The 26,227-nt window shown below is 40.5% G+C and overlaps 1 protein-coding gene across 1 annotated transcript in view; it reads right to left on the bottom strand.

Moving 5' to 3' along the window:
* Positions 1 to 392: 392 nt before the first annotated feature.
* GLRA3 (glycine receptor alpha 3) overlaps positions 393 to 26,227 on the bottom strand; it is a 111,301-nt gene continuing 85,466 nt past the window's right edge. The window contains exons 6-9 of the mRNA XM_063135199.1: positions 23,496 to 23,633; positions 20,846 to 21,060; positions 14,980 to 15,126; positions 393 to 810 (exon numbers count right to left, since the gene is read on the bottom strand). Of these exons, the coding sequence (XP_062991269.1) occupies positions 529 to 810; positions 14,980 to 15,126; positions 20,846 to 21,060; positions 23,496 to 23,633 (782 nt within the window). The 3' untranslated portion in view covers positions 393 to 528. The remainder of the gene's footprint in view (positions 811 to 14,979; positions 15,127 to 20,845; positions 21,061 to 23,495; positions 23,634 to 26,227) is intronic.

Genomic DNA, 26,227 nt, shown 5'->3' with positions numbered 1-26,227 from the left:
ATTGGCAGTACCCTTAGATCTCTAAAAAGCATGCTTCATCATGTAAAAGGGGAGCCCCTTTAACAAACAGTTATATTTTTCAGTATCAAGGCCAAAGGCAAAAAGTTGATGATAAAGTTTCAAGGAGATATAAAAGTGTAGTTCATATCTCTGTCAATATGGCACTTATTTAAAGACATTTGGGACTCCTCTTTTTGAAAGATTTTAAAAATACAATTGAATTAAAAATTGTAGCAAGGAACTTCAAAGAATACAATACCATTATGTATGTATAAACTTGTTGGCAGTAGAGTTTTAGTCTAGAACACTGTGATTTTACTTTGCAAAAGTAGGTTACTTTTAGTTAATAACAAGTAGAAATGCTATTGTAGCAGGTACTGTATCTTCCTTAGATGTCATTCTTCGATCCCTTTGTGACTTTGCATAGCAAGTCAAATATGATTTCTTTCCTTTATGAGCCAATCAGTATTTGTATACTGATTTGTACTGCAGTAATCAAAAACCAGGTATGTTAAAGTACTGGAAACCTTAATCTTGTTTTTGGTGAATATCCTCATGCCTAACGATTTTGTAGATGACCCAATAAAAAATGTTGAATATCAGAAAGGCCAATGGAAAACATGCCCGGGAGATGGTGTCAATTTTCTTGGCTCGATCAATGAATACCTTCCTCATTTCTTCATGGGTTTTTGGTATGGGTTGAACTGGATTATTTGGGCCCTTTGGAACCACTCCGTCTTTTGCTTGTATACATGGTGGCCCCATTCCATAGCCGGTGAAGCTGAATCGATTCTCTCTTATGTCATCGTCCTGTTCAAAATAAACAAACCCCCAAACATTAAAGTTCTTCATCTGGGGAGTCCAAAAACCTGCATCTTTGTTCCAAAAATATTAGAACTAACACTCTATAGAACTAACACTTCAAAACTGTAATCTGCTGTTTTTAAACACAGCAATTTCACTAACCCTGTATTGCTTCTCAATCTGTTTACTTCCATTTTCAACACAATTCTGAAGTTCGAAAATACTCATTGACCTGAAAATGGTTAGAATAAAATGTCTGCTACTTCCATATAATAATAATAACAACAACAACAACAACAACAACAACAACATTATTTCTTACCCGCCTCTCAAACTGGATCAAGGCAGGGAACAACAGCAAGCATAAAATGCATAAAATACTGATTAAAAACATAGTATACAGTGTTAAAAAAATATATCCTAAAAGCATCCTAAAATTCCACTAGATAGGCCTGCTGGAGGAGATCAGTCTTGATAGCTTTCTTGGATGCTAAAAGATTGTCAAGCTGACTGCCAAGGTTTATCAAGGGTCATTCTTAGGGTGTTTTCATACATCCACCTAGAAACTTGTTGACTGCAGCTGAACAATATTTAGGCAGGTTGTAAGTTTTAGTTGCTTTGTGCACTGAAGTAACAATATATAGTGATTGAACATATCCCAATGACCATGATGACTTGGTCCAGACAAGTTGGAATTGGGTTGCTATCAGGATATATGAAAATGTAGTTACTCATATAACAGATAGTGTATATTAGAATAAAAGAAGAGTGGATTGTTGCTGATATGTCCAGAGCCACAAATGAAAAGGTGTCAGATAACACCTTTAAAATCCCATGATCATGAAAGAAACAAGGACGAGTTCCACATTAATTTTGCCATGAGGTCACAGGGGAGAATTCACTACGTAATTTTTTTGCATTTCAGTGCAACTTTAATGAGTGGGATTTGGTGAGATCTGGTATTTATCCTGTGAGGGAGCCTCATTTAAAAGTAAAGCTGTATCCACTATATTAAATAACACTTCCCTAAAAGTGTGATCACATTGATACCAAATGAGATTGAAATCTCACCTGCCTGTGAACTTAACACATTAATAGTGCAATCCTATACATGTCTACTCAGAAGTAACCCCTCACTGAATTCAATGGGGCTTACTCCCAGGGAAGTGGGTCATGGATTGCAGCCTAAAAGGTGATTATATCAAATGATATGTAAAAGTCACAGTTAAAATACATTATTAAAGGATTTGAAACAAAAGAGAAAGGGACAGTCGAATTCTCCCTAAATGGCATACTTAGTCTGCATCTGAACTTAATTAAAAACATATTATGTGAAATGTTCAAATTAATGGAACAATAGCAAAAAAAAAATGCTTTCCAAACCTGCAGATGGAGCCAAACCATATAAAGATAGTATAAACTGAATAATTCAGCAACTGATATGTACAGCTAACTCTGTTCAACAAAATACATGGTTTTGCTGCAGCTAATGCTGCCCCCTAGACAAACAAAAAGAAATGAAAAGTGAATACAAGAAATGAAAAACTGTAAATTACTAACAAATGAAGGAGAATACAAAATGATAGTAAGGTGTAAATGCAAAAGGATCATGAAAATAATATCATTTAAAACTAATCATATTAAAAGTGTACACACACTAATCTTGTTTTTACTTCAATATCCGTGAAATAACATCTTTCTTGTCACCTTCTGATGAAAACCTTTTTAGTATCTTTTTGTATTTTACTTCTTTGTATTGTAAAGTTTTTGTGTGCTTACCTGTATTGCTGGGGTGTGCATTTGTAAAGTTGATACAACCATGATGGTTGAAACAACAAATAAACTACCGGGTAAAGCATCCTAAATATAATTTAGTAATTGCAGTATTAAACTTGAAGAAGTTGGCCAAGCCATGCTGTTCTTTATTAATTAAACCATCTATTTTTGATCGCTGCATTTGGTACAAACATTTTGGCTGAAGTGAATTCTTTATCTAGATTCCACCAAAACTTTTTAATCTACACTGGCATCTGATAAAAATCTATAATAGAGATTTCAGGCTCCGGAATGCATCCCCCTTCTCAATAGCTGCTAGATTGGGGTTGGGAAGAAATTACTGATGTTTTGGACTTTAATTCCCATCATTCCTGACAAATGGCTATGTTGGCAGGGGCTTCTGGGAGTTAAAGTTTAAAACCTCAAGGTATCTACCATCTTTCCACCCCTGTGTTAGGACATGCCACACATACATGTGTAGGGCTGGTGTAGTTCTCTTCCCTTCCCCCACTACACCTCCATTCTGGGAGAACTTTGAATTTCATGGATCCAAAGTTTCTTCCAACATGCTCAGAGACCAACCACCAATCAACCCCCTTTCTCCCATCTCTGACATAAAAGAAAAAGGGGCTGCACAACTTTCTGCAGAGCCTGGGCAGGGAGGGGTGGTTCTGGGGTAAGATCTCTTTCTACACCTCTGGGGCAGAACTGGGCCAGATTTATACCAAGCAGGATATGGAACTTTGAAAACGGGTTTAAAACAGTTTATGGAATGTGTCATGGACCTCAACAGTGGTCAGTGCATTTCAATACCATTATAAACCAGTAGTTTAGATCCTGCTCCAATCTATGCTACGGCCCCTGGGATATAGTCCAAGGAACCATAGGATTACACTGCAAGAAACCAGACTATTTAAGTCCTTGCATTTTTTTAAAAAATCTATACATTTCTACATATTTTAGTGACATGAATCAGCCCTTAAAATTGTCATGATGAAAGAGTGACTCTAAAGGCACCATTTGTGGGGGTAAAACAAGCACCATTCTTAGAAGATTTGAAAGTAACAGTTTGGGCTGCTGTCTTTGCATGTCAGTATTGCTATATATAAAATACTGAGCCATAAAATGATCAAAGGATTTCATTTCCTTTAGCTTCATGACCATGCTAGTTTGGGTTTGATACATATTTTGATCATTTATTCTCCTTTGGAATAGCACACAGCCACTTTAGTCACTGCATGGAATTATGGCAAGAAAATGAAACTGAATTATTCTGCAGTCTACAGCTGTTAATGTTACTTTATAATTTATTCTCCATATATTTTGCAGAAACTTTCATGGCAGATTAGATATCAAATACATGTGTTTTATGAAAGCTTTAAAAGCTTACCTGGTAATACGTTGCTTCCATTTGACAAGTGGAAACTCTTGACAATGGGCAATCAAGTGTTTCAGGTAGCTCACGGGAGACTTAGGGGGGCACTATTTTAAATCTGTGTCTAACAGCTATGTTTTTTGTTCAGTACTCTACAGTAGGTACAGGGGACCTAATCCAGATCTTAAAAACCCTACAAAACAAGAGCTCCAAATCAATCTTAGGGTGACAGGGCTCCAGTATCTTTAACAGTTGTACAGAAAAAGGAATTTCAGCAAGTATCATTTGTACACATGCAGCACCTAGTGAAATTCCCTCTTCATTACAACAGTTAAAGCTGCCCTCTTTTGTATATGGTCATTCTAGCATAGCTCCTGCAGATTTAGCTGTTGTAATGAAGAGGGAACTTCACCAGGTGCTGCATGCCTACATGTGACACATGCTGAAATTCCCTTTTCTATACAACTGTTAAAGATATAGGAGCCCTGTCCTCCTTTCCATATAGCCACCCTAATCAATCTGTATCAGGCTCCCTGAACCAACTCTAGTGTAAAAATGAAAATGGATGACACTGCTATATCCAGAATTAAATAAGAACTGTTTTGGCCCTCACTGATGGGTCCCAAAGCTTTGGGAGCCTTTCAGTTGTATTGCATTCCCTCCGATCATCAGAGCAGTGAGGGCTTAAGAATATGTACTTCCTTCTAGGCTCTCTAGGCAAAACTCTGGTTCTAGCTTAATCAGAAATACCTGTTGAGTAGTTCTCCAGTTAGGGAGAGCACCTGGGAATCAGTTCTATGATAGAACCAGCTAGCCATAATCAGCTACCCCATCATCTCCAGTAGTTTTGGAGGAATGCATGTGGTTCTTTACAAGAAGAGGCATGGGCCTCAGCTAGACCTATGGGTCTAGCACGATGGAAGGGTGAAGATCTTGTGATATTTTTATCTCAAAATCTCCTCTCTGTTTACATCCGATGCATGACGGCCTCTGAAGAAACATTTTGTGTGTGTTTTTCTTTAAAGGAGATGAGCGCATGAGTGCTTGTGCACAAAAGGTGAGGGTTTTTTTATTTTTAACAATTTTTCTTGCTCATCCCTTTCCACCCCCGATGGGCGCAGAGCATCTGAGGAGCTCTGCGCCCTGTGCGTGATTCCCAGCTCCTCGTGAGTAACCCCGAGGAACCAGGACAAACTGTGACACCTGCCCACATGTGGGCTGAAAGGGTAGGGTGATATCCCGGGGGAAGGGAGGAATCATCCCTCCCTGCTCCCGGGATCCCCTGTGCATCATGTGCATGCACAGGGACGATCTTGGGGATCGCCCAGGATATCGCCCTGTCTAGCTATGGCCATGATGTAAGTGAGCCAAACCACATTACATCATTTGACAATGTGCATGTGCAGAGCATACTCACACACCTTTCAGAGAAGTGGAGCTGAAGCTCTACTTTAATCCACTACAGCAGCAAATGTGGAAGGTTGATTTTGTGTACGCTGGGCATGAAATTCACCCTAACTCTCACTTATCTGCAGTAGTCTCTGAGATCCTGGTGTAACATTGCACCAGTGCAGGACATGACAGTTCTGGTTACCACACCTCAAATAGAATACTGTATAGTTGGGAAAATGCAGAAAAGGGCAACTAAAATGAAGAAGGGGCTGGGAGCCTCCCCTATGAGGAAATGGTCTGGACTGTTTGGCTTAGAAAAAGCCAAGTAAGATGAGACATGAGAGAAGTATACGTGGTATGGAGAAAGTGGATAGGGAAATTTTTGTTCTCACTCAGCTATAATACTAGAACCAGGGGCATAGCTCAGTGGTAGAGGACATGCTTTGCATGAAGAAGGTGCCAGGTTCAATCCATCTCCTGCCTCAAATCCTGAGAGCTGTTGCCAGTCAGTGTCGACAATATTTGGTTAGATAGAAGCCTGACTCAGTATGGAGCAGCTTTTCATGTTCCTATGAACTAGTGGGGTGATCCCTTGAAGCTGAATGGTGGGAAATCCAGGACAGGTAAAAGAAAGTACTTCTTCATGTGGTGCATAGTTAAACTATGGATTTCACTACCATAAGATGTAGTGATGGCCACCAATATATATCCATCAGGACTAGTAGCCAAAGCCTTCTCCTGCACAAATTTGTATAATCCCTTTTAAAGCTGTCCATCAATGGCTACTAGTCCTGATAGCTATATATTACCTTCAGTATCATAGGCATTGTGCTTCCATATATGAGGGCCTGCGAGAAATGTCTGGGAGGGTGCTATTGTGGTCATGTCCTACTTCTGGACTTCCTACAGAGGGTTTGTTGGCTACTTTGTGAACAGAATGCTATACTAGAGCAGCCTTTGGTTTGATTTACTATAGCTCTTCTTACGTTCTTAATTCCTTCTTAGGATTAATATTGTTTTGGTAGAAGTATTTAGTCGTATTATTTTATAGGTGAATTAATAATGTATTCATTTTCATACTGTGCTTTGTGGTTGAACAAAATTAAATGCTAATTTTGTTTGATAAATTAAGTGCCACACATTTTGATTCCATTATGAGGCAAGGATGTACATTTCTGCTAACAGTATATATCATCACATAGAGGTAGTATGGACGTTTACATGGAAAGACATTAGTTCAGACAAATGGACTGGGGCTTTGTTAATGACTGAGTATCATGTTATGACAAATGGGACATCTTCTACAGAGTTTACCCTTAAATTTATATTGTAGATTTGAGGCACAGTCCCGTCTATGCGTTCTGCACTTCTCAAGCCATTGCGACGTCGCAATGATGCATTGATTTCATTTCCATCAAGCACTCCCTCATAAAACTTCCATCAAAATGGAAGGTGGACCACAAAGAGAACAAAAAGGGGGAAAAGAGGGGGGAAAGATATGATTATCAGTGGGGGGAAAAGATGCAATCAAGATAGTCTACCAATTCCTTTGCTCTCTGAAGAATGAGGTACTATGGCAATTAAAACTTCAATTAAAAAAAATGAAACCTTCCAATAAATGAAGTCTATTCAAATATGGCTTCAGAGCAAACGATCTTTTCTTTTAACACAAGTACAAAATTAGTATGCATGCTTGCTTCTTTTAAAGTGGAAATGTCAACAAGCAAGCAATATCCATGTGTATCAATTATGTATGATACATCTTCAGCTTGCTCCCTGCACTCCCTTGTAAGTGCTTTTTAAAGGGCAAAATGGGTGTAAATTTTAAATGTACTCATCCTAAATATCTTTAGATCTAGCTCATGGGTCTATTGACTAGGGGTTTGATCCAGATTTAGGGCTCTGGAACTTGGTGGACTGAAGAAGATTTCTACACCTCTTCCTCTTCCTCCTCCTCCTCCTCCTCCCCCCCCCCCAGCAGCTCTCCAAGGCCCCCAATATAACAAAGGGATCCTGCTGAATGGGGTGGGCTGTGGTACAGAGGTGAGGGAGTATCCCTGGAAATCTGGCAGAAGCAACTTTTGTGAATGTAGCTCTATTGATGGAAAGTGCCTCCACCTGATATTTTGGGGTCTCCCCTTTCCACTTCACCAGAGCCCACCACATTCAGCAGAGTCCCCCAACTCTGTGCATGCAGCATTTTGGGAGGCCTGGAGGGGCAGCTGTGGGCATGCACCTAAATCTGGATCCCACCTAATCTAAACTTTGGCAGAGAGTCTTTAAAATATAAGGAGTACACATTTTTCCAATGCCTGTTCCTCCCCAAAGGATGCCAGTTACAACCACCATTTTTATCTGTTCCTCTGTATTGCATTACTGATAACCCTCATATGTATGGTGTCTTCTTAAGTGTCTCATCTCTCCTTGAAAATACCACACAATCGATCTCTTTGCTAGGACAATGTTAGGAAGATGTTCCTATGTCAGCAAGAAATATGAAAGCATGTTACCTAGCCATGCATTTACTGAAGCCTGTAGCCAGCTAGAATGAGTTGTTGACAGAATAGGAGAAATGAATTTGCCATGGTAATTAAGCCTTGGCATCGTCCAGTGAAGATATGAAAGTCAAAGATCAATATATGCAATATCTAATATTCAGTGTTCATATTTCACATCCAAAGTTATCTGATATTTGACTTTAATATTCAATATTCATCAATATTCAGTATTTGACACCCAGTTCTTGGTATCTATTGGCACTTGAAAGTTTACCATATTTAACATTTTGCACCTATTATTTGGCATCTGGCAGTATTTGATACATGGCATCCAATGGTATTTGATATTGATCATTAAACATTTGATAGCCGAGTATTCTATGTTCAACAGATAATACAAATTGACTACTTAACATTTATTTTTGAGATTGTACGTGACTACTTGCTTAGCTGCATGCAGTAAGTAAGAAGTGTTGCCAGGCAAGCAGTCAGGTAGTTCTTTATGAATTAGAACAGTGGTTCCCAAACTTTTTCAGGTCACCGCCCCTTTGGTTCCACAAACTCATGCCCAGTGCCCCCCTACCCTACACTATAAAAATCATTATTCAGAATAGTGGTTTTCAACGACCCACCAAGAAAGTTAATAATAAAATTCAAAACAGTAGCAATTAATTGAATACTTTATTCAAAATCCAATTGGTGTGCCCTGCCATGCTGGCTGCAAACAGAGGCGTTTGCTCTCTTTTCCTTCCCTCAGCAAGCCTGGGGGAGGTGCTTCCCATTTTAGCAGGGGTTTGGACTCGATGGCCTTGTAGGCCCCTTCCAACTCTGCTATTCTATGATATGATTCTATGATTTAGAGGGGATTCTAGGAGTTGAAGGACTTTTTTCTGTCTAAACATGCATAAAATTGTGCCTTTAACTTATCATGTCACACTAGCCTGAATACAGGAATCAAATAGGATTTCCTTCTTCAGTGGAACACACTTACTTAGGAGTAAGCACCATTTTGTTATAGGAAAGGATAATATATTTTAATTAAAATTTTAAAATAATTATCTGCCACCTGGTACAGAGTTTTCCTATGGAAAACCTGGCTGGGACTGAAGTAAAGGGGCACTAATTCTACTGTACTTACTGTCTTTAAATATGGTTAAATATCCCACAGTTACCTTGCTATTCTATTTCTACAATTCATTTTCTCCTGTCTTTTCTTCACCCTCTCTTTGTTTTCAGGCTGAATCCTATGCACATTTACCTCAGAGTAAGTTCTATTGATCTCAGTGGGGCTTACTTCTGAGTAGACATACTTAGGATTGTGTTGCAGCTCTGTTTTTCTGGTGACACAAGATACACACATACCATGTTTACCAAAAGAACGCTTGAAAAAAGGGGGTTGGACACCCTGAAATAAGCAAGGGCAGATAGGAATGGTTTCAGCAAGCATTCTGAAAAAAGGTGCTGCTGAATCTTCTTTAGCCAGGAAGGACCTGGGGAATTGCAATTCTCTCTCCCTCCCCCTTTTCTTTTCTCTCGCAATCCTGTTGTAGCCCAGATTTTTTGTGGGGTGGGAGCACACACAGAGACACACAGCATCTCTCTCTCTCTCTCTCTTTCTCTCTCTCTCTCCAACCCCCTCCCTCCAAGCCCCCCCTTCTCGCTCTCTCCAACCCCCCTCCCCCCAAGCCTCACAGTAGCTGCTGGGCTGATTATGACAGGAGGGCAGCAGCTCAGAGGGGAGATGGCCCCAATCTGCAACTCCTGACAGGGGAAGGGAGCCTGGTGATACCTTGCAGCAGCACAAGCAGTCCTGCTCCCCACCCAGCCTGCCAGCTGACTGCTGTTCTTGGCAGCTGCTCTGCCACCCGCCATCCTCCACGTGCTCCTTCATCTCCGCTGCAGGGCTGCTGCTCCCGCCTGGTGCAGCAACTATCACGAGAGGTCTGCCGGGGCAGCTTGTAGGAGGGAGCATCTCTGGCTGAGGGAGGGAGTGAGCGGTGGTGGTTCCAGCAAGAAAGAAGCCCCAGGCCCTCCTAGGCAGGAGAAGAGTGGGCAGAGCAGCTGAATTCGCCGCTGTTTCCTGCTCTGCTGCCTCCTGTGGGCGCTTCCCCCACCCTCTACTTCTGGTGGGGCCGCTGTGGGCTTGAGATAGGAGGAGAGAGCGGCTGCGTGAGTGAGAAAGTCCTTCCTGAGCAGGAGCTGTGTGGGGAGAGCAGCTGAATTTGCTGCTCTTTCCTGCTCGGTCCCTGGGTTTTAGGACCTTCTGGAGAGACCACCTCGAGTGCCCCCTGCTGCCCCTTTGCCTGTTAGCGCCCCCTGCCATCCCTTTGCCTCTTAACGGCCCCCTATGCAATTCCACCACCCTCAAGGGGGCAATACCGCCCACTTTGGGAACCACTGAAATAGAAGATAATCGGTAGTATTTGTGGACCAGCAAGCAGTTAAACACTTTTATTCGCTAGTATAATTTGTGGACTAATTTGCAATACAGTTATCCAAAACTGGTGTTATTTTGAGCTGCCCCTACAAATCAAAGCTACTTGTTCAAGTACATAGATACCTGGAGATCTCAAATACTTGTAACACCCCCCCCCCCAGTTTTGTGCATCTTTTGCTGGTAGTTTTTGGAAGTTTTCGTATGGAGCCGCTGGCTTACTAGGTTTTATAAGTTAGGGTGATGCACAGAGCATTAGAGGAATGCTCAACAAGAATAGAAAATATACATATGCAAAACTAGTCTAGACTTTTTATCAAATAGAACCAGTGATCCCAATTTCACTCCAAACACTGAGAAGAGAAAATGCAGGAAATGTGACATTGGACATGTTGAAACAAAAATATTTTCTCCACCTTGTCCTAGCACAGGGACTGGTCCAGCACAGAATTTCTGTCCCTTTTTTCTTTCTACTCCATTAAGTCCCACCTGGATACTCTAACAGTCACATCTAGCCTGAGGACTTGGTCCGATTTATTTATTTATTTATTTTTGCATTTATATCCTGCTTTTTTTCCTCCAATGAACCCAAGGCAGCGTACATAATCCTCCTCCTCTACATGTTATCCCAACAACAACCCTGTGAGGTAGGTTGGGATGCGAGTCTGTGACTGGCCCAAAATCACCCAGTGGGTTTCCATGGCTGAGTGGGGACTAGAACCAGGATCTCCTGACTCCCAGTCCAACACTTTAGCCACTACACCACATTGTGATATGTAATCTGTAACCACCCAAAAATGTACATGCAATGGGAGAAGCAGCATGTACTTACAACACTCAGGATCACTATGTCCAAAACATGATCCTATACTCAACAGGCTGCTTGTGGTATGCTTCTAATAGTCATAAAAGGAAAATTAATGTAGAATACAACAAATCTTTTTGAATCCTTTACACTCTCATTTTATTCTCTGATCACTTCCTACATAGATATCATTCAATGGGCATCATCTGACGAGCGTTTTATTGCATGGTCGTTGCTGGGCACGCACGGATTTTCATGGGTCCCTCTCATGACATTGTCTGCAACCCACGCACCTCCCACCCTTTCTAGTCTTCTTTGCGTGGCAAACCCCCCTCCCCAAAAAAACACCCCAGTAAGGCCAATTTATTTTTTGAGATGGAACTTGCTGCTATCTCCTGCGGTGTGCAGGAGAAGCAGCATGATGAAAACGGCCCACTGAATGGCACGTTGTTTACTTCCTCCTTTGAAAGAGGAAGTAATAAGTGACAAACACGTGGGTGGAGAAGTGACAGTAAGGAAATGCAATTATCCCCCATGTGATGACGCTCAACGGCCAATCTTTTTTCCTTTTCTTTTTTTACCCTGGCTAATAGTAAAGATTTAAAATGAATTAAAAAGTAAAGAAAATCAGAGTCCTAAGCTAAAGACCGAGCAACTGCTAACTACTGTCAGATGGATCACAAATTAGGCAGGCACTAAGCTTTTTAATTATCCAAGGCCAAAGGGAACAGGAGAATTAAGGCGGGATATTTCAGGGTGTGGATGAAATCCAACTGCATGTTCTGTTTTACTGAAGAGAAAATCAATTCTTCTTAAAAACTGAAATTGAACAAGCTGTTTGTTTTTGTTTTGTAGCCATTTCAGCATGCTACAGATTCTCACTTCTGCAGATTCTAATATGGTATAATCTGGATGATCGGAAATCATCTGGTGGCAGTGTTAAATACTTCGACTGGGTCATCTCCTGCTTCATAAGCCTACAAAACATCTGTATATGCATGTGTTTAAATTTGTATACCAACTCTGTACGTAAAGGAATGTTTGCTGTTAACTCCTTCTAATATGGAAGTCACTAGCCATTGTAATCCAAAAACATTTTAAGAAACTAAAATTTCCCAAGGGTTTTCTCTCTGAATTTTATTTCCATACTTGCCTGGTAAGAAATGTAAGCCTTAGAACAGGAGTGTTTTCCATCCTTAATTCAATAAATAGCTGGAGGCCCACATTCCTCAGTGTGAGTTACATTGCTTACTACCCACCGGGAGCTGTAGAAGTATGAAAAGTCACTACCTCTCTTCTACTCCTTGGCCAGCCCTACGCATCTAGTCTCTGCTTTCTCTCCCCAGCCTTTAGGATATTATCTCATCTGCGTTATGCCCTGGCAAACTCTCCATCCTCCCAGCCACAGTGAAAGAAGTGTGGGGCAGGAGCAAAAGAAAATGTGTCCCCCGCAAAAAATGGAGCTTAAAACATGGTGGTGGGTTGGGGGAAGAATCACAATATGTAATATGCACAATGCATTTTTGCCTTTAGTCTTCCTTTAGGGCAAAACACCCTGTTCCATTGACATCTTGTTCCATTGACAATGAGCTTTTCTACATGAGGCTGTTAATCAATGGTTAATCTCCTGTATCTACTTTTGATTTCATCATGAATTGAGATCCAAGCACTACATGAAGAGCATTTCCTTTCCTACTTTTCTGTTACATAACCTCTAGGTGGCACTGTGGTATAGCAAAAATAGCAAGAGGAACTTGCACTTCCTTTTGACTTCAAAATTAAATGCCACATTTTCTTGCTCTAAAAAACTCATGGAACGTGCTGGTTAGACACAGAAGTGAAACTGGAGGGTCACAATGTTATCTAAAAAACCATAAACAACTGTGATTAGGGAATGATTGAATGCATGATAAATGGCTCATGTAGAAAAGCTGAACAGCTGCAGCAGTTGACTTAGAGAATATTCTATTGGTGTGGATGGCCTTGTGTGTCCATAAATGATTTTTTTTTTTTTTTGCAGTTTCCAGTCCCCTATTCCCCTCAGAGGATCAGCTTCGGCCGTCTGTCCTTCCTATGATGCCATATTATTTATCTACTTATATATTTACTAACTACATTTCTGTACCACCCAATAGCCAAGCTTTCTGAGTAGTTCACAAAAATTTAAACTGAAAAATGCAACGTGAGAAAACGTATCTATGAAATATGAAGTATGAAACAGAGTAAAACCAAAATAAAAACCAAACTAAAAGTCAGCAGCACGGTAAGGATCTAAAAACACAACAACAGATTTATAGGTATTCTAGATGAGGCTTTTAACCTCCTGTACCTACTTCCAATCTTGGTGAAGAACTGAGGTCAGCTCTCTATACAAAGAGCTTTTCCTTTTCTGCCTTTCTGTTACATAACTTCCATGTGGCACAGTGGTATAGCAGAATAAAACAATTACCCTAGTGTCGACTTTTGGGATGAATCCCTCCACCTGAATTTTTCAAGTTCCACACACACACTTGCACCTCAAAAGAGCTCTTAAAAAACAGGAGCAAAACTGGAATTTCAAATCAGCCCCCAAAGCCCCCATAAGCAACTGTACATGAGGAATGACAGGTGCACAATAAAACCCTCATATAGAAGAGCCTTTAGGGTTCACCCCTATGAATGTTTAGATAGAAAAAAGCCCTACAACTCCCACTATTCTCACGTGGCTGGGGAATGTTGGGAGCTGTAGGTCTTTTCTTTTTGTTCAACCATACATAGGAATAAACCCGTATAAACAAAAACCGAGAGACTAAAAAGCCTGGGAATATAAAAAAGACCACAAGTTTGGTGTCAAGTAAGCATCTCTAGGGAAGATTTTAGGAGTCTTGACCTCCTTTGCTCAGGCTCCTAACCCCTTAGTTATTTTATGAGCAGCATATGGACTCATCTTCAGTTTACTGTACAACTGTTTAAAAGAGGTTACAATCAAACGATCAACTCATCTCAGTTCTGTAAATTGAAGTCTGGCATCCAGCCCTGAATGCAGTATCCAACTGGCCTGAAATGATGTGTTTTCCTCACCTCTCTCCCCCATACAGAAGTAGTAAAATGCACTTTTAAAAAAATCATTTTTAAAACCTCTAATAAAGAGGTTGTGGCACCCTGGTTGTGGAATGCCCTCCCCATAGATGCTAGCTTTGTTTCGGCGCCAAGTTAAAATGTGGCCTTTTTATCAAAGCCTTTAAGGGCTAAATTTGCCTAAAGCTGCACGTAGTTTCATTGTTTTGATGTTTCCAATTTTACTGATATTAGCTTGTTAGTGGTTTAATACTTTTTAACTGTGCAAATTATTACACTGCTTAAAATGGTTTTATCTGTTCACTGCCCTGAGATCCCAATGATAAAGGGTAGGATACAAATGTTTAAATAATAAATAAATAAAACATAGAAGTAACCTTTCTTCTTCTTCTTCTTCTTCTTCTTCTTCTTCTTCTTCTTCTTATTATTATTATTATTATTATTATTATTATTATTATTATTATTATACCTAAATCTATCAAGGCCTTCTGCTGAACTGCTGTAGGAAACTATTTTAACACAACTCATCCCAGCTGTTTTCATCAAAAGGGCCCAATCTGCTAGTAGTCTCAGAGGGGGAAATTAAACTCTGCACAGAAAGCTTCTGCAAGGCTCTCCACTTAAATCTCTTTTAATCCTTACTTGGAAGGTTTCAGTGGGATTTGTGAATGACATAGGCCTTGTGCTGACCTTATGCAAAAGGGGGAATGTCATCCTGTGTTAACATGTTATTTGTACAGCCACTTATAAAACAGTATTTCATTGTTGCGATGCAAAAGGTCTCCCCCTGCCCCCGCCCCCCGCCTGTATTTTTGTAACCTGTGCTTGTGGTATTTACCTTGTTCTTCTTCCTCTTTCGGTGAAATCTCAACAGCTCTTTATGCTGTCTTGACACAAAGTTTACAGCTGCATATTCCAGAAGAGCCGAGAATACAAAAAGCAGACAAACAGCCATCCAGATGTCAATGGCCTTGACGTACGATACCTACAGATAGCACAAAGATTGCTGGTATTAGAAACACAGATGGGAAGTTTAAGTATTGTCTAATGTCAAGGGATGAGAAATGTGCATTCTCATACCATAGTGTTATATATGGACAAAACATCTTTTACATTGTTAGACTCATCTAAACTACATTTTACGAAAAACTCTTTATGTGAAAAGCACCCACTTAAGACTTGCTGTCCCATAGAAGTATTTAGGATGAAATGTACAAGCTATTGTTCTAATACAGCATCATAAAACACAATGCCTGCATGGGCAACAGTCATCAAAAACAGCACAAATGTTCACCATCAGGGAGGGTTGTCATAGAAATACACAATGAATGCAGTTGAGTTTGGATTTCTAAGAATCCAACTTGCAGAATCTGCAGCAGACAGGCTTTTCCTGAGTCCTGCCAATTCTGCAGATTTGCGGACCATTTTTTTATAAAATAGTTTGGGGGGATTTGCACAATTTTGTGCATTTACAAATGCGCAAGTGCACATTAAGTAATGAGTATTTTGCACAAATGTACATTTGAAAATGAAAAAAAATCCAATTCCATCACTGAGCAGATGAGAGAACAAACAATGTCTGACAACTCATGAAACACAGACAGAATGGAATTATCCTTGTGCCCTCACATACTTAAAGGGTTTCCATTGGACAGATAGAGTTCCCCAAGCTTGTATATAGTGGCTTGGATCCAAATACAGATTAACTAAAAGAAGATTGCAGAAGGAAAGTTTCCCCATCCACTGCTCCCCCCTTCAGCCATCTGGGACCCACAGAAACACCACCTTGATGGCTTTTCAGCAGATCAGGTGGCATATGTGAATAATAAATAACTAAATAAAAGAAAACCCTTTCCATAGGGTTGGAGGAGCACTCCTGACAATCTGGGATAGAGCATAGAGGAGGGCAGGGGAAACTTCCCTTCTAAAAACTTCTTTCAGTGTGCAATCCTATATGCATATTAAGACAAAAAAAAAGTCCTGCAACTCCCAGCATGTCCCCAACAACTCCCAAAATGTTCCAACCAGCCATGTTGGGTGTTGTAGGGCTTTTTTTCTGTCTAAAGATTTGTAGGATTGCACCCTAAGGCCTTTGTTAGACCTAAACGAAAATCCGGGCAAGAGGAGGGGAGATCCCCATGATGCAACTATCACAGGATCTCACTGTAGACTAGACATCAGGTGTGACGAGCTCTGGAGGAGAGCTGTCGCACCTGCCATTTTTGTTTTGTTTTTCAAGGGCCGGATGCGCATGAACGCTCGTGCGTGCAGGTAAGTTTTTTTAAAAAAAGGTTTCCCCAATCCTCCCACCCTGCTCCCGATGGGCACAGCTCCTTGTTCCTTGTGAGTAATCGCATGCAGAGCCAGGAAAAACTGCTTACATGAGCCATACGCTTGAGAGACCGCGGGAAATACCAGGCCAAAAGTGGTGCCCATTATCCCGGGGCAAGAGAGGGTTGATCCCTGCCTGAGCCCAGGATCCCTTGTGCGTCATCTGGACGCACAGGGGCGATCCTGGGTATCAGCCAGGGATAACCCCTTGCCTAGCTAAGGCCTCATTTATTTTAACCTAGGGTCCAAGACTGATTTTGGGCTCTTCCTACCTCGGTTATCAAGCCTCTGTGCTCCATCCAACATTGTTCAGGATTCTCCCCCCACCCCGACCCTCCAGAGAGAAATTTCAGGAAAAGCAGGTGGCTGCTGCAGGGTGGAGGGATGAGAAAAATTGCCTCCATAGAATTCTTTAAGGCTGCAATCCTCTGTACACTTTCCTAAGTGTAAGCCCCATTGAACACTGTGGCCCCATGCAGACAACATGCTAAACCATGCTGCTTAACCTTAATGCATTCCATTGACCATTTTGTGGTTAAACAGCATGGTTTAGTGTGTTGTCTGAACAGGGCCAATGTGTCTCATTTCTGAATAAACATGCAGATGATGGTACCGTACGTTCTCTTATCTTAGGACCCAAGCCCGTGTGTTTGGATGCCACAATTAAGAATGGGGGAGCCCAGATTAAACATGGGGAATCAGGTCCAGGCTTAGTCATGTTTAAAGCAAACCCACTGGAATCAATAGGATAAATAAGCCACAGCTAATTTATGTCACTTTGATTTCAAGGTTTCTTCTCTCTGTATGATTAAATATGAATCCAACCCAGGGTCTGTGTGTCACAGTCTTGGATCACAGAATATGCATTCAGTTTTAAAAGTTATTATTCTGAATGGTAAAATGAAAAACAAGTGTTTTTTTATTTCAAGAATTATGCTAATGATCCCTACTGGGTTGTTTTTTTTAACAAAATAAACATTTTGTGAACATTTCCCAAAATAAATTATTTAGTGCTAGTAAGAAGAAGACCAATTCTCTTAACTCCAAAATGCTATTGTTTATGTAGATGTTTAACTTTTTAGTTGCCGCATAATTATGCCTTCAATTCTAATTTAGTCTCTTATTTTGAAATGATTCAACATTATATTTTGAAATTACTACTAATGGGCAAATTCCATGAATAAATATTATAACTGATGAAAACTTTGAGGGTCAAAACAGGCATTACTTTAAGTGTGGGTCTAGCAGCTAAAAGTTTTGTTCATGTTTACTCTAGAGTAGGAGCAGGGGGTCCCCAATCTTGATGTTATTATTTATAATTTATAATACTTTTATACTGCTTAATATGTTAAAATCCCTAAATAGTTCACATTAAAACCACAATATAAGAATATAAGAACAAGATAAAATAACAAATAATTATATATACTACAAGATAACAATAAAGCAGGGCGAATCTTAAAAGCCACTCCACCTAGCCCCAGGCTAGGGTCCTGATCCAAACTGGGGGACCTGCACCAACTCTAGGGTAAAAATGAAAATAAAAAGACCTATCTGTTAATGTCTATTTGGGGCCTGAGTGTAAGCTAAAAGGGAACTAAATTCATTTGATTTATTAGGTAATAAACCATCCATACATTTTTTAGGGTATGCAAAACGACTTGAATTTTTAAGCTAATTAAAATGTTTCTTCTTTTTATTATTATTATTTATTTATTTATTTATATAGCACCATCAATGTACATGGTGCTGTACAGAGTAAAACAGTAAATAGCAAGACCCTGCCGCATGGGCTTACATTCTTGCTTATCTACATGAGCAAAATTTTGAAGCAACAAAAATGGAAGCAATGGAGAATTTCTGAGATTAATTTATTTTCCTATTTCTTCCACATTTTAATGTGGTATTTTAAAAAGAAGGTTGGCTATCCATTTCAAATCTATTTTCCCTGCTCCAAATAAAATTTGTTCAATTGTACTGTTAATCTTTCTCCATTGCTTCCATACCTATCCACAGCTTCTCTGATGCTCCCTCAAAATACAATGCCACTATTCTTACATTATTTGCTTCATCGTGTCTATGAATACTTGGCTCTCCTCATCTCCCTTGATTTAATAGCTTCTGCTCCAAGATTTTTGCAGTCTTTTCCCTTGATTAATAAATTTAAATTTACCAGTTGCCAGATTGTTGAGTCACTTATTATGGGAAATGTTTGGAAAAATAGTAATTTAATGTTGGCATTGTTACCATTTTCATAGCATGAATCCTGCCCATACTTGTTAAATGTATCCAAGACAACTTGTTTACATCCTTTTTTATTTACTGATTACTGGATGTAGATTGTAAATCATAAGCATTTGCAAACATGATGACCAAATCGGGAATGCTTGCCTCAGGGAGACAGCATCTCTTGCCAGTTGTAAGGTGTGTTCCTGCCTTCACAAAAAGGAAGTTCCACATTTGTGGGCCAACCAACCAACTTCTTGTCTATACACCTTTACTTACAAAAGTCATCATCAAGAAGACACTGTTAACTGATCCAAAACGATCAGAAGGGGATGTGGCAAAGAAGGTAGCATGTCTGGAACCACCATGCAGTAATGAACTTCTTCAATGAGAATCTCAATTTGCATCATCAATTTGGCACAGTCAGAAAATGACTGAGAGCACAATCCTATACATGTCTATTCAGAATAAGCCCTATTGAGTTGTTATTATATTATTATTATTATTATTATTATTTGCATTTTTATACCGCCCAATAGCCGAAGCTCCCTGGGCGTTTCACAAAAACTAAAACAATTCAAAGTGTAAAACAAACAGTATAAAAACATGATATAAAATATACATTAAAACGAATTAAAACATACCATACATGATTAAAACATCCTGAAAACATCCTGAAAACATTCTAAAATTTCACTGGATAGGCCTGCCAGAATAGATCAGTCTTTATTGCTTTTTTAAATTCTAAAAGACTGTCAAGTTGACGAATCTCCTCCGGAAGGCCATTCCACAGTCTGGGAGCAGCGGAAGAAAAGGTCCTCTGGGTAACAGTTGTTAATCTAGTTTTTGCTAGCTGAAGTGGATTCTTCGCAGAGGACCTGAGTGTGCGGGGCGGATTGTACGGGAGAAGGCAATCCCGCAGGTAACCTGGACCCAAACCATGTAGGGCTTTAAAGGTAATAACCAACACTTTGTACTTTGGCCGGAAACTAATCGGCAGCCAGTGAAGAGATTTTAAAACTGGTGTTATGTGGTCACCCCTAGGTGTACCAGTGACCAGCCTGGCTGCGATATTTTGGACTAATTGAAGTTTCCGCACTAGGCACAGAGGTAGCCCCATGTAGAGCGCATTACAGAAGTCGAGCCTCAAAGTTACCAGTGCGTGCACTACCGTCTTTCGGTTTTTGGTTCAATGGGACTTATTCCAAGGTAAGTAAGACTTTGGAGGAGGGTGACATTTGTGAGCAGGAAGGATGAGGAAAGCCGCTGCACATGTGCATGGCACACATACAACGTGTGTGTATGTGTGCACACACATACATGGGCAGGGCAAGGCCTATAAAGGCAGGCCCCTTCTTTCCCTTGGCCTCTTTCACTTTCTGCCTCCCTCCCTCCCTATAGCCAATATCGGATTATCTAGTCACTTCCTTTGGAAAGGCCAAGAATTTTACCTGCCATGGATTGTGTATAGGTATTTTTACCTACTTCATACTGGAATTAATTATTTAAAAAGTTGGGTAAATAAGTTAATTGGAATGGGCAGGATGTTAGAATAGGTTTGGTGAGCACTCAATGGCACCTTTACGATGATTGGCAAGTTCGGAGACCCTGCTTCCCGGGGGTTTAGTGATCCTCATGTCAGGGTATGGCTTGCCTTTGGGGACCTTCCTGTCTCACCCACTTGGAGCTGTGTGGCACTGGGCAGGGTGACACAGGGTGGTCTCCCTTCATTTATATGAAAGTGTAGCTTAAGAAAGGGGGCAGGTTTTACCCGACTCCTGACTTTGGCAGAGTAGCTCACCCATGAGAGAGGCTAGTGGCCTGTAGAAAGGTTAATAGATTCCCACACTTTCACATGCAGATCTCCAGGGAGGGGTGAATGACCCACATTAAATAAAGAGACCCTAGTTTATCCCAAGCTCTGGTGTCTGTGTCTTTATTTTCTCAGTTCCCTCTCTGCTCACAATACCGGAGCAATCAGTATAGTTTACAGAGTGAAAAAAGGCACTCTCTTACCTTTTCTCCTTCAATGAACTCTGGTACAAGAAGCACATGTTTTAAGACCATCAGTGCTGGAGCATACTGAGCTAAAACAAAGCATCATGTTCCATCAAAATCAAACACACAAAGTCCAAGAGCTTGCATACCTTAGGAAGTGAAGCCCGTGACCCTGAACTCTGTGTTGTCATTGTAAGTACAGTTGTTATACCTAAAGCCACTCTGGCTGGAGCTGCATCCATATTGATCCAAAATGACACCCAGGAGAGTATGACAATCAATAGACTGGGAATGTACATTTGAATGAGATAATAGCCCATCTGCCTTTCAAGGTGGAATCGAACTTCAATGCATGTAAACTTGCCTAATTACAACAAAAAAGAACTGTTAGAGGAACTAGTTGTGTTTTGCTTTATCAACAGAGCAATTATTAACAGTTTTCTGTGTAGGACTATTGATAGTAGCCTTCCCAAGTTAGTGCCCTCCAGATATGTTGGGATGGAGGATGCTGGGTATTGTAGTCCAAGGCATCTGGAGGGCAATAGCCTGGAGAAGGCTGATCTATGACAATAACTACAGCATATCAATGTATTTTAGATTCCTATTTATTTCTATTATTTATAGATTTCTATCCTGCCTTTTAGGTTATGCAGTCCTCCACCCATCCAAGGTGCCTTTCAAACCAATTGGTAAAACAACAACAGCATAAAATTACAATATATTAAAACAAACTAAACAATAACAACAGGATGACAGCATCAAGTAGCATTTAAAGATAAATGTTAACATCATTATTAAAACATTAAAGCATTATTAAAAATCCTCCCAAAGCAGACCAGAATAATAATTTAAGAAGTTTTTAGGGCTCCTCTTTAGAGCTTTTCTTGTTTTCTTCTCTTTCTGTATATAGAAAGGCCTTACAACCATGCCCGGCTTGCCTGGGCGTGGTGAGGCAATTGCAGGGGAGGGGAGAGAGATGAGTGGAGGCTCACCATAGGCTTCTTCTGTTTGACGCCACCGATGTGGGGAGGGGACTGCAATCCCTATTTATGGAGCGCTTCCCTTCAGGAGCAAGGATAAGGTTGGTGAGCATTCTTAGGCACCATTGTGGTGATGGGTAATACCTGAGGCCCTCAGCTGGGTGTCCTGTGGCACCAGACGACAGGATAAGGGTTACTGCTTAGGCCAACCTTACTCACTCACTCAGAGTTTTGCAACATGAGGGGGAGTGACATCGGAAGGCCTACCTACCCCAAAAGAGGAATCCTGATGGGTGGCAATGACACATGTCATTGGTCAGGATACGAATGGATTGCTTGATCCCAATTATGGCCAAGACGTTGGCCAAGATAGGATGCCCATCCAGGCCTCCATCTTCCTTTGCAGGTATTCATAAATAAATGTGGCCCTATTTTAAATCCAACTTCTTGTCTCATCTTGTTATTTCACCTTCCATCCGCAAAAAAGGCATTCATGACATACACCTCTGAATCACAGTATTCCTAATTTCAATAGATACTAGGGACAAAGAGGGAAGAGTCTCTTGTGTCTTGCTTGTGAGCTCGCAGAGCACAAGCAACCTAATCTAGCATTCTGCTGGAAATGGAATGCTAGATTAAGTAGACTTTTATTCATTTATTCTGATCAGAATAAGAATTTATTATGTTCTTAACATGTCTGAAGAACACAGACATTCTATAATCCTTTATATCCCATTGTGGGGGAGGGGGCTCCTGCCCTCAGACTTTGTTGGACTCCAGCTCCCATCAATCCCAGTCAGCATGGCCAATAGTCAGGGATGATGTGATTGCAGTCCAACAGCTGGAAGGCCATAGGTTCCCCATTCTTTGTTTATACAGTAATTCTCAGTTTTCATTGCAAAGGACTGTCCACACTGTAACGCCTTGGGATTTGCAAGAGTGCTCCTCATAAAAATAGATGAATTGACTGGGCCCTACATTATTACAACTGCCTTCATAGAAGCAGGTCTGATGAGGAGAGTTAACTTGCTGTGATGGGCAGACAGTAGATAAAGAGCAATAAGGTCAGCTCAAGACAATTTGCTGCATGAAGTGAAGCAACAAATGGCATCCCCACCACCTTCTCAAGACAAGGAATTGGATCCTGTTTTAGTAATAGAGCAGTCTTATAGAAATCAATGGGATTTAAGTTAGTAATGTGCATTACATTTTCCTTTCAGAGTTCATGGATAATGGGAACTGGAATATAGGAGGCATGTTAAAAGAGATTTGGGTGTGTGAACAGAATGTTGGAAAAATCCCTGTGCAGACATAAATTCACTGGTGTGAGAAACGGGTTGGCTTCAAGAATCCAGCTTATCCATCATCACCTGAATTCTATGTGGCTTTTACCAAAAACAAACCTTCACACCTGTATTTCTACTTCACCTGTCTCCAACCCCTGCTCTTGTCTTTCCTAATTTCCCATGGGCTAGGGACGGGCCCTGCAGATGTTTTATCCTTCAGCTCCCATCCGGCTTAGCCAGCATAGCCAGTGGTGAGGGATCACAGGAGCTGCCCACCTCCGCTACAGTCAATGCAGCCCAATAAAATGTTATTTCTATTCAAAAATTCTGCTGATGTTCCTTATTTGATGCTATCACCCTTTTAGTTGCTGCTTGGTGGTGGCAGCCATGATAGCCAGCACGCAACCCCCTCCCCTTTGCTGCTCTGTGGTTATATGTATTGAATACATTGTTGAATAGGCCTAATCGCTAACATCACCATAAAGAGCAACACCTGTCCTTCAAATTGTCAATGGACTCAATAGTTCTCCTACCTGTGTTGTAATGCTTGGTGCAGTAAGTCAAATCTTTATCTTCTTTCAACAGAAACTGTGGCAAAGTGAGCCCGTCAGCTACCTGAACAGCACCATTTTCTTGCCATTCAAAAATGAGATCATTCATTGTGTATCCAACTAGGAAAGCAAAGGAAAGCATACATCATATGAACCAGTCTCGTGCCAAAGGGTGTGAACATATCAAAGTGCACAAACGACGTTCACTGTCTACCTCTGTGTGATTTATATTTGGCCCTCAGAGAAATTATGAGATTATCTGTATTATGAATTAAAATGCATGAGATTCTGGTCTGGCAAATAAGTGTTGAGAAACCCAAAAACCTGTATTGAGCATCATGACCATTGGCATTATTCTTATTTCATAACCAACACAGGGTTCTGTCTGAATGGAGCTGCATGGATTGGTGCTCCATTTGGCCCACTTGTAGATGTTCTGTACCCCTGAGGTAGAAAGTGAAGTCAGCCGAGGACCCTCTGCTTCAGCCTCTCCTACTTTGGTGGGTTTCCCATGATTCTGGACAAATGCAGCAGGAGAAGTAGCAGTGGCATGCTCTGATGAGATCTGGAGTGGTTTGAAACTACCATTTGCATTTCCTCAGGCACCCAAATATACTATAGCAGCAGAAGCTCTACCTTGGGTTGGCAGTTCCAAGCCATCCTGGTGTTGATTGGAGCTTCAGCATTGGAGCCCAGCCACTGCCCAAGGATACCAAGTACTGACACTGGACTTTGGTCAGCTTATTTGCAGAGCAAAAAAAAACCAGCCAAGTAAATGACAAATTATCACTGCTGCTTCGAGTAGATTGTAAACTAAATGGAAATCTTTTCTGTCTCCCAACACATGATGTAAATTAAAGCACTCACCCATCCTAAAGCATTAGGACAGGATGGGCTACACACCCGAATCAGGTAAAACGATTAATGGTTTAATTTCCAGGCAAATTCTATAGGCTTCATTTCAGCACAAAAAGATAGTCGCTAAGTGTGAACAGTCATATTAGGATAAATATTAATCTGTAGGCATCCACTTTTTGATATGAGTTTTGTGGAGATCCTAAAGTTTTACCAATATAGATACTGTTAAAACGACTGGAATATTAAGGGTGCAAATCCATGCATTTTTAGACATAAAAAGTCCTATGGGTCACAGTCATAGAACTTTTTTCTGTCTAAACATGCATAGGATTACATCCTAAATATGTTATCTAGTAATACAACATTGTTTAAAGTTAATGTGGTAGCTGGTACTATTTCTAACACTAGAAAATGCTGTGCATCAGGTCTGCTTGAAAGTTGTAACCTGCCTAATACCTAGATTCCATCATTGAGGGAAGTCTCAATTTTTGGCTGAGATATCCCTTAGTGATGAGCAAAAGGCACTTTCTTCTCTATTATTACTCCAAGTGCTTAGTAATACCATTATTTGCAAGACTTTCTGAAATAGAAGTATCTGTCTGTTTATCTATTTGTCATCTATCTTGTCTCTGTCTGTCTGTCTGTCTGTCTGTCTATCTACCTTCCTTTAAAATTAAGGGTTGGTTGGACTGTAAGTTCTGCAGTCAGTAATGTTATTTGTAAACTATAGTGATAATTGCAATGCAAAAAGTTATCTTATGAATATTTCCTGTATTAGTTCGGATCTCTGAGCACTTACGAGTTAAATACTAATCTGGAAAGAAATTGTAGCTCTTAAACTGAATTGATCCCACATAGCATTTTGCTGCTGCATTTTTCAATGCATAACATCATACAGCATAACATTATTACAAATCCATAGAAGAACCTTACAGAGGAAGATCCACAGATGCATATCTTGTATCACACCTTGTATGCATTCAGATGAAAACCAGCTGTGTGTAAAACAAATTATCATTTGAAGCATGTAGATTATAGCCAGGAGAAAAATCTCCTAAATGCAACTCATTGAACTGACAAGAAACAACTGCTGTGTCAAAATGGATTTTCCCAAATGAGATTCATTCATTTAATCTGTATTTTAATTATAGTTATCTACCATGGCCACTAACCCTTTCTATGATACAATTCATTTAAATATGAAAAATGCATGGCAATTGTTGATATAATACTTTCTTTTCCTTTATCCAAACCTCTTCCTTTTTCAAAATACAAGACAATGTTGCAATGGCTTTTTCATTGCTACTTTTTTAAAAAAAAATACTAAGGAAACATTAAACCTCTAAAGTCTGAGAGACTTATTCCATAGGTTACAGTTGGTGTTAAGTTGTTCTTTTTATATATGCACTATACTCTAGCATGTTCCTAAGACTTGTATTATACCAGCATGTACATAGCTGGTAACAACAGGTAGGCCCATTTAATTCCAAGAAATAAGGCATGATAGGAGCATTAAGAAAGTGCCATAAGCAGATCTGCGGAAAAAACCCCATCTAGGACTGTGTAAAGTAAACCCACCTGGAATAATTCAGTAGACACACGGAAGGAACAGTTATGGCAGAGTGCAGAACCTTTTTTGGCCCAGGGGCCAAATTGGCTCCAGGCAAGCATGCTGGGGATGTATGCCAGCAGTGGGTGGGACCACACCCAAAGTAGGTGGGCCATCCCACTTCCAGAATGTGGGCCTCAATGTGATTGCCAAGACCCCATGCACATCCTAACACACACATAGTCATATGGCCACACACACTTGCTCATCCTCACATACAGCAAACACTCACAGACGTGCAAAGCAC

This window comes from Elgaria multicarinata, chromosome 10, assembly GCF_023053635.1.
Source record: "Elgaria multicarinata webbii isolate HBS135686 ecotype San Diego chromosome 10, rElgMul1.1.pri, whole genome shotgun sequence".
Lineage (NCBI taxonomy): Eukaryota > Metazoa > Chordata > Lepidosauria > Squamata > Anguidae > Elgaria > Elgaria multicarinata.
The sequence above is the reverse complement of the archived record's forward strand: the minus strand, read 5'-3'. Positions and strand labels throughout refer to the sequence as shown.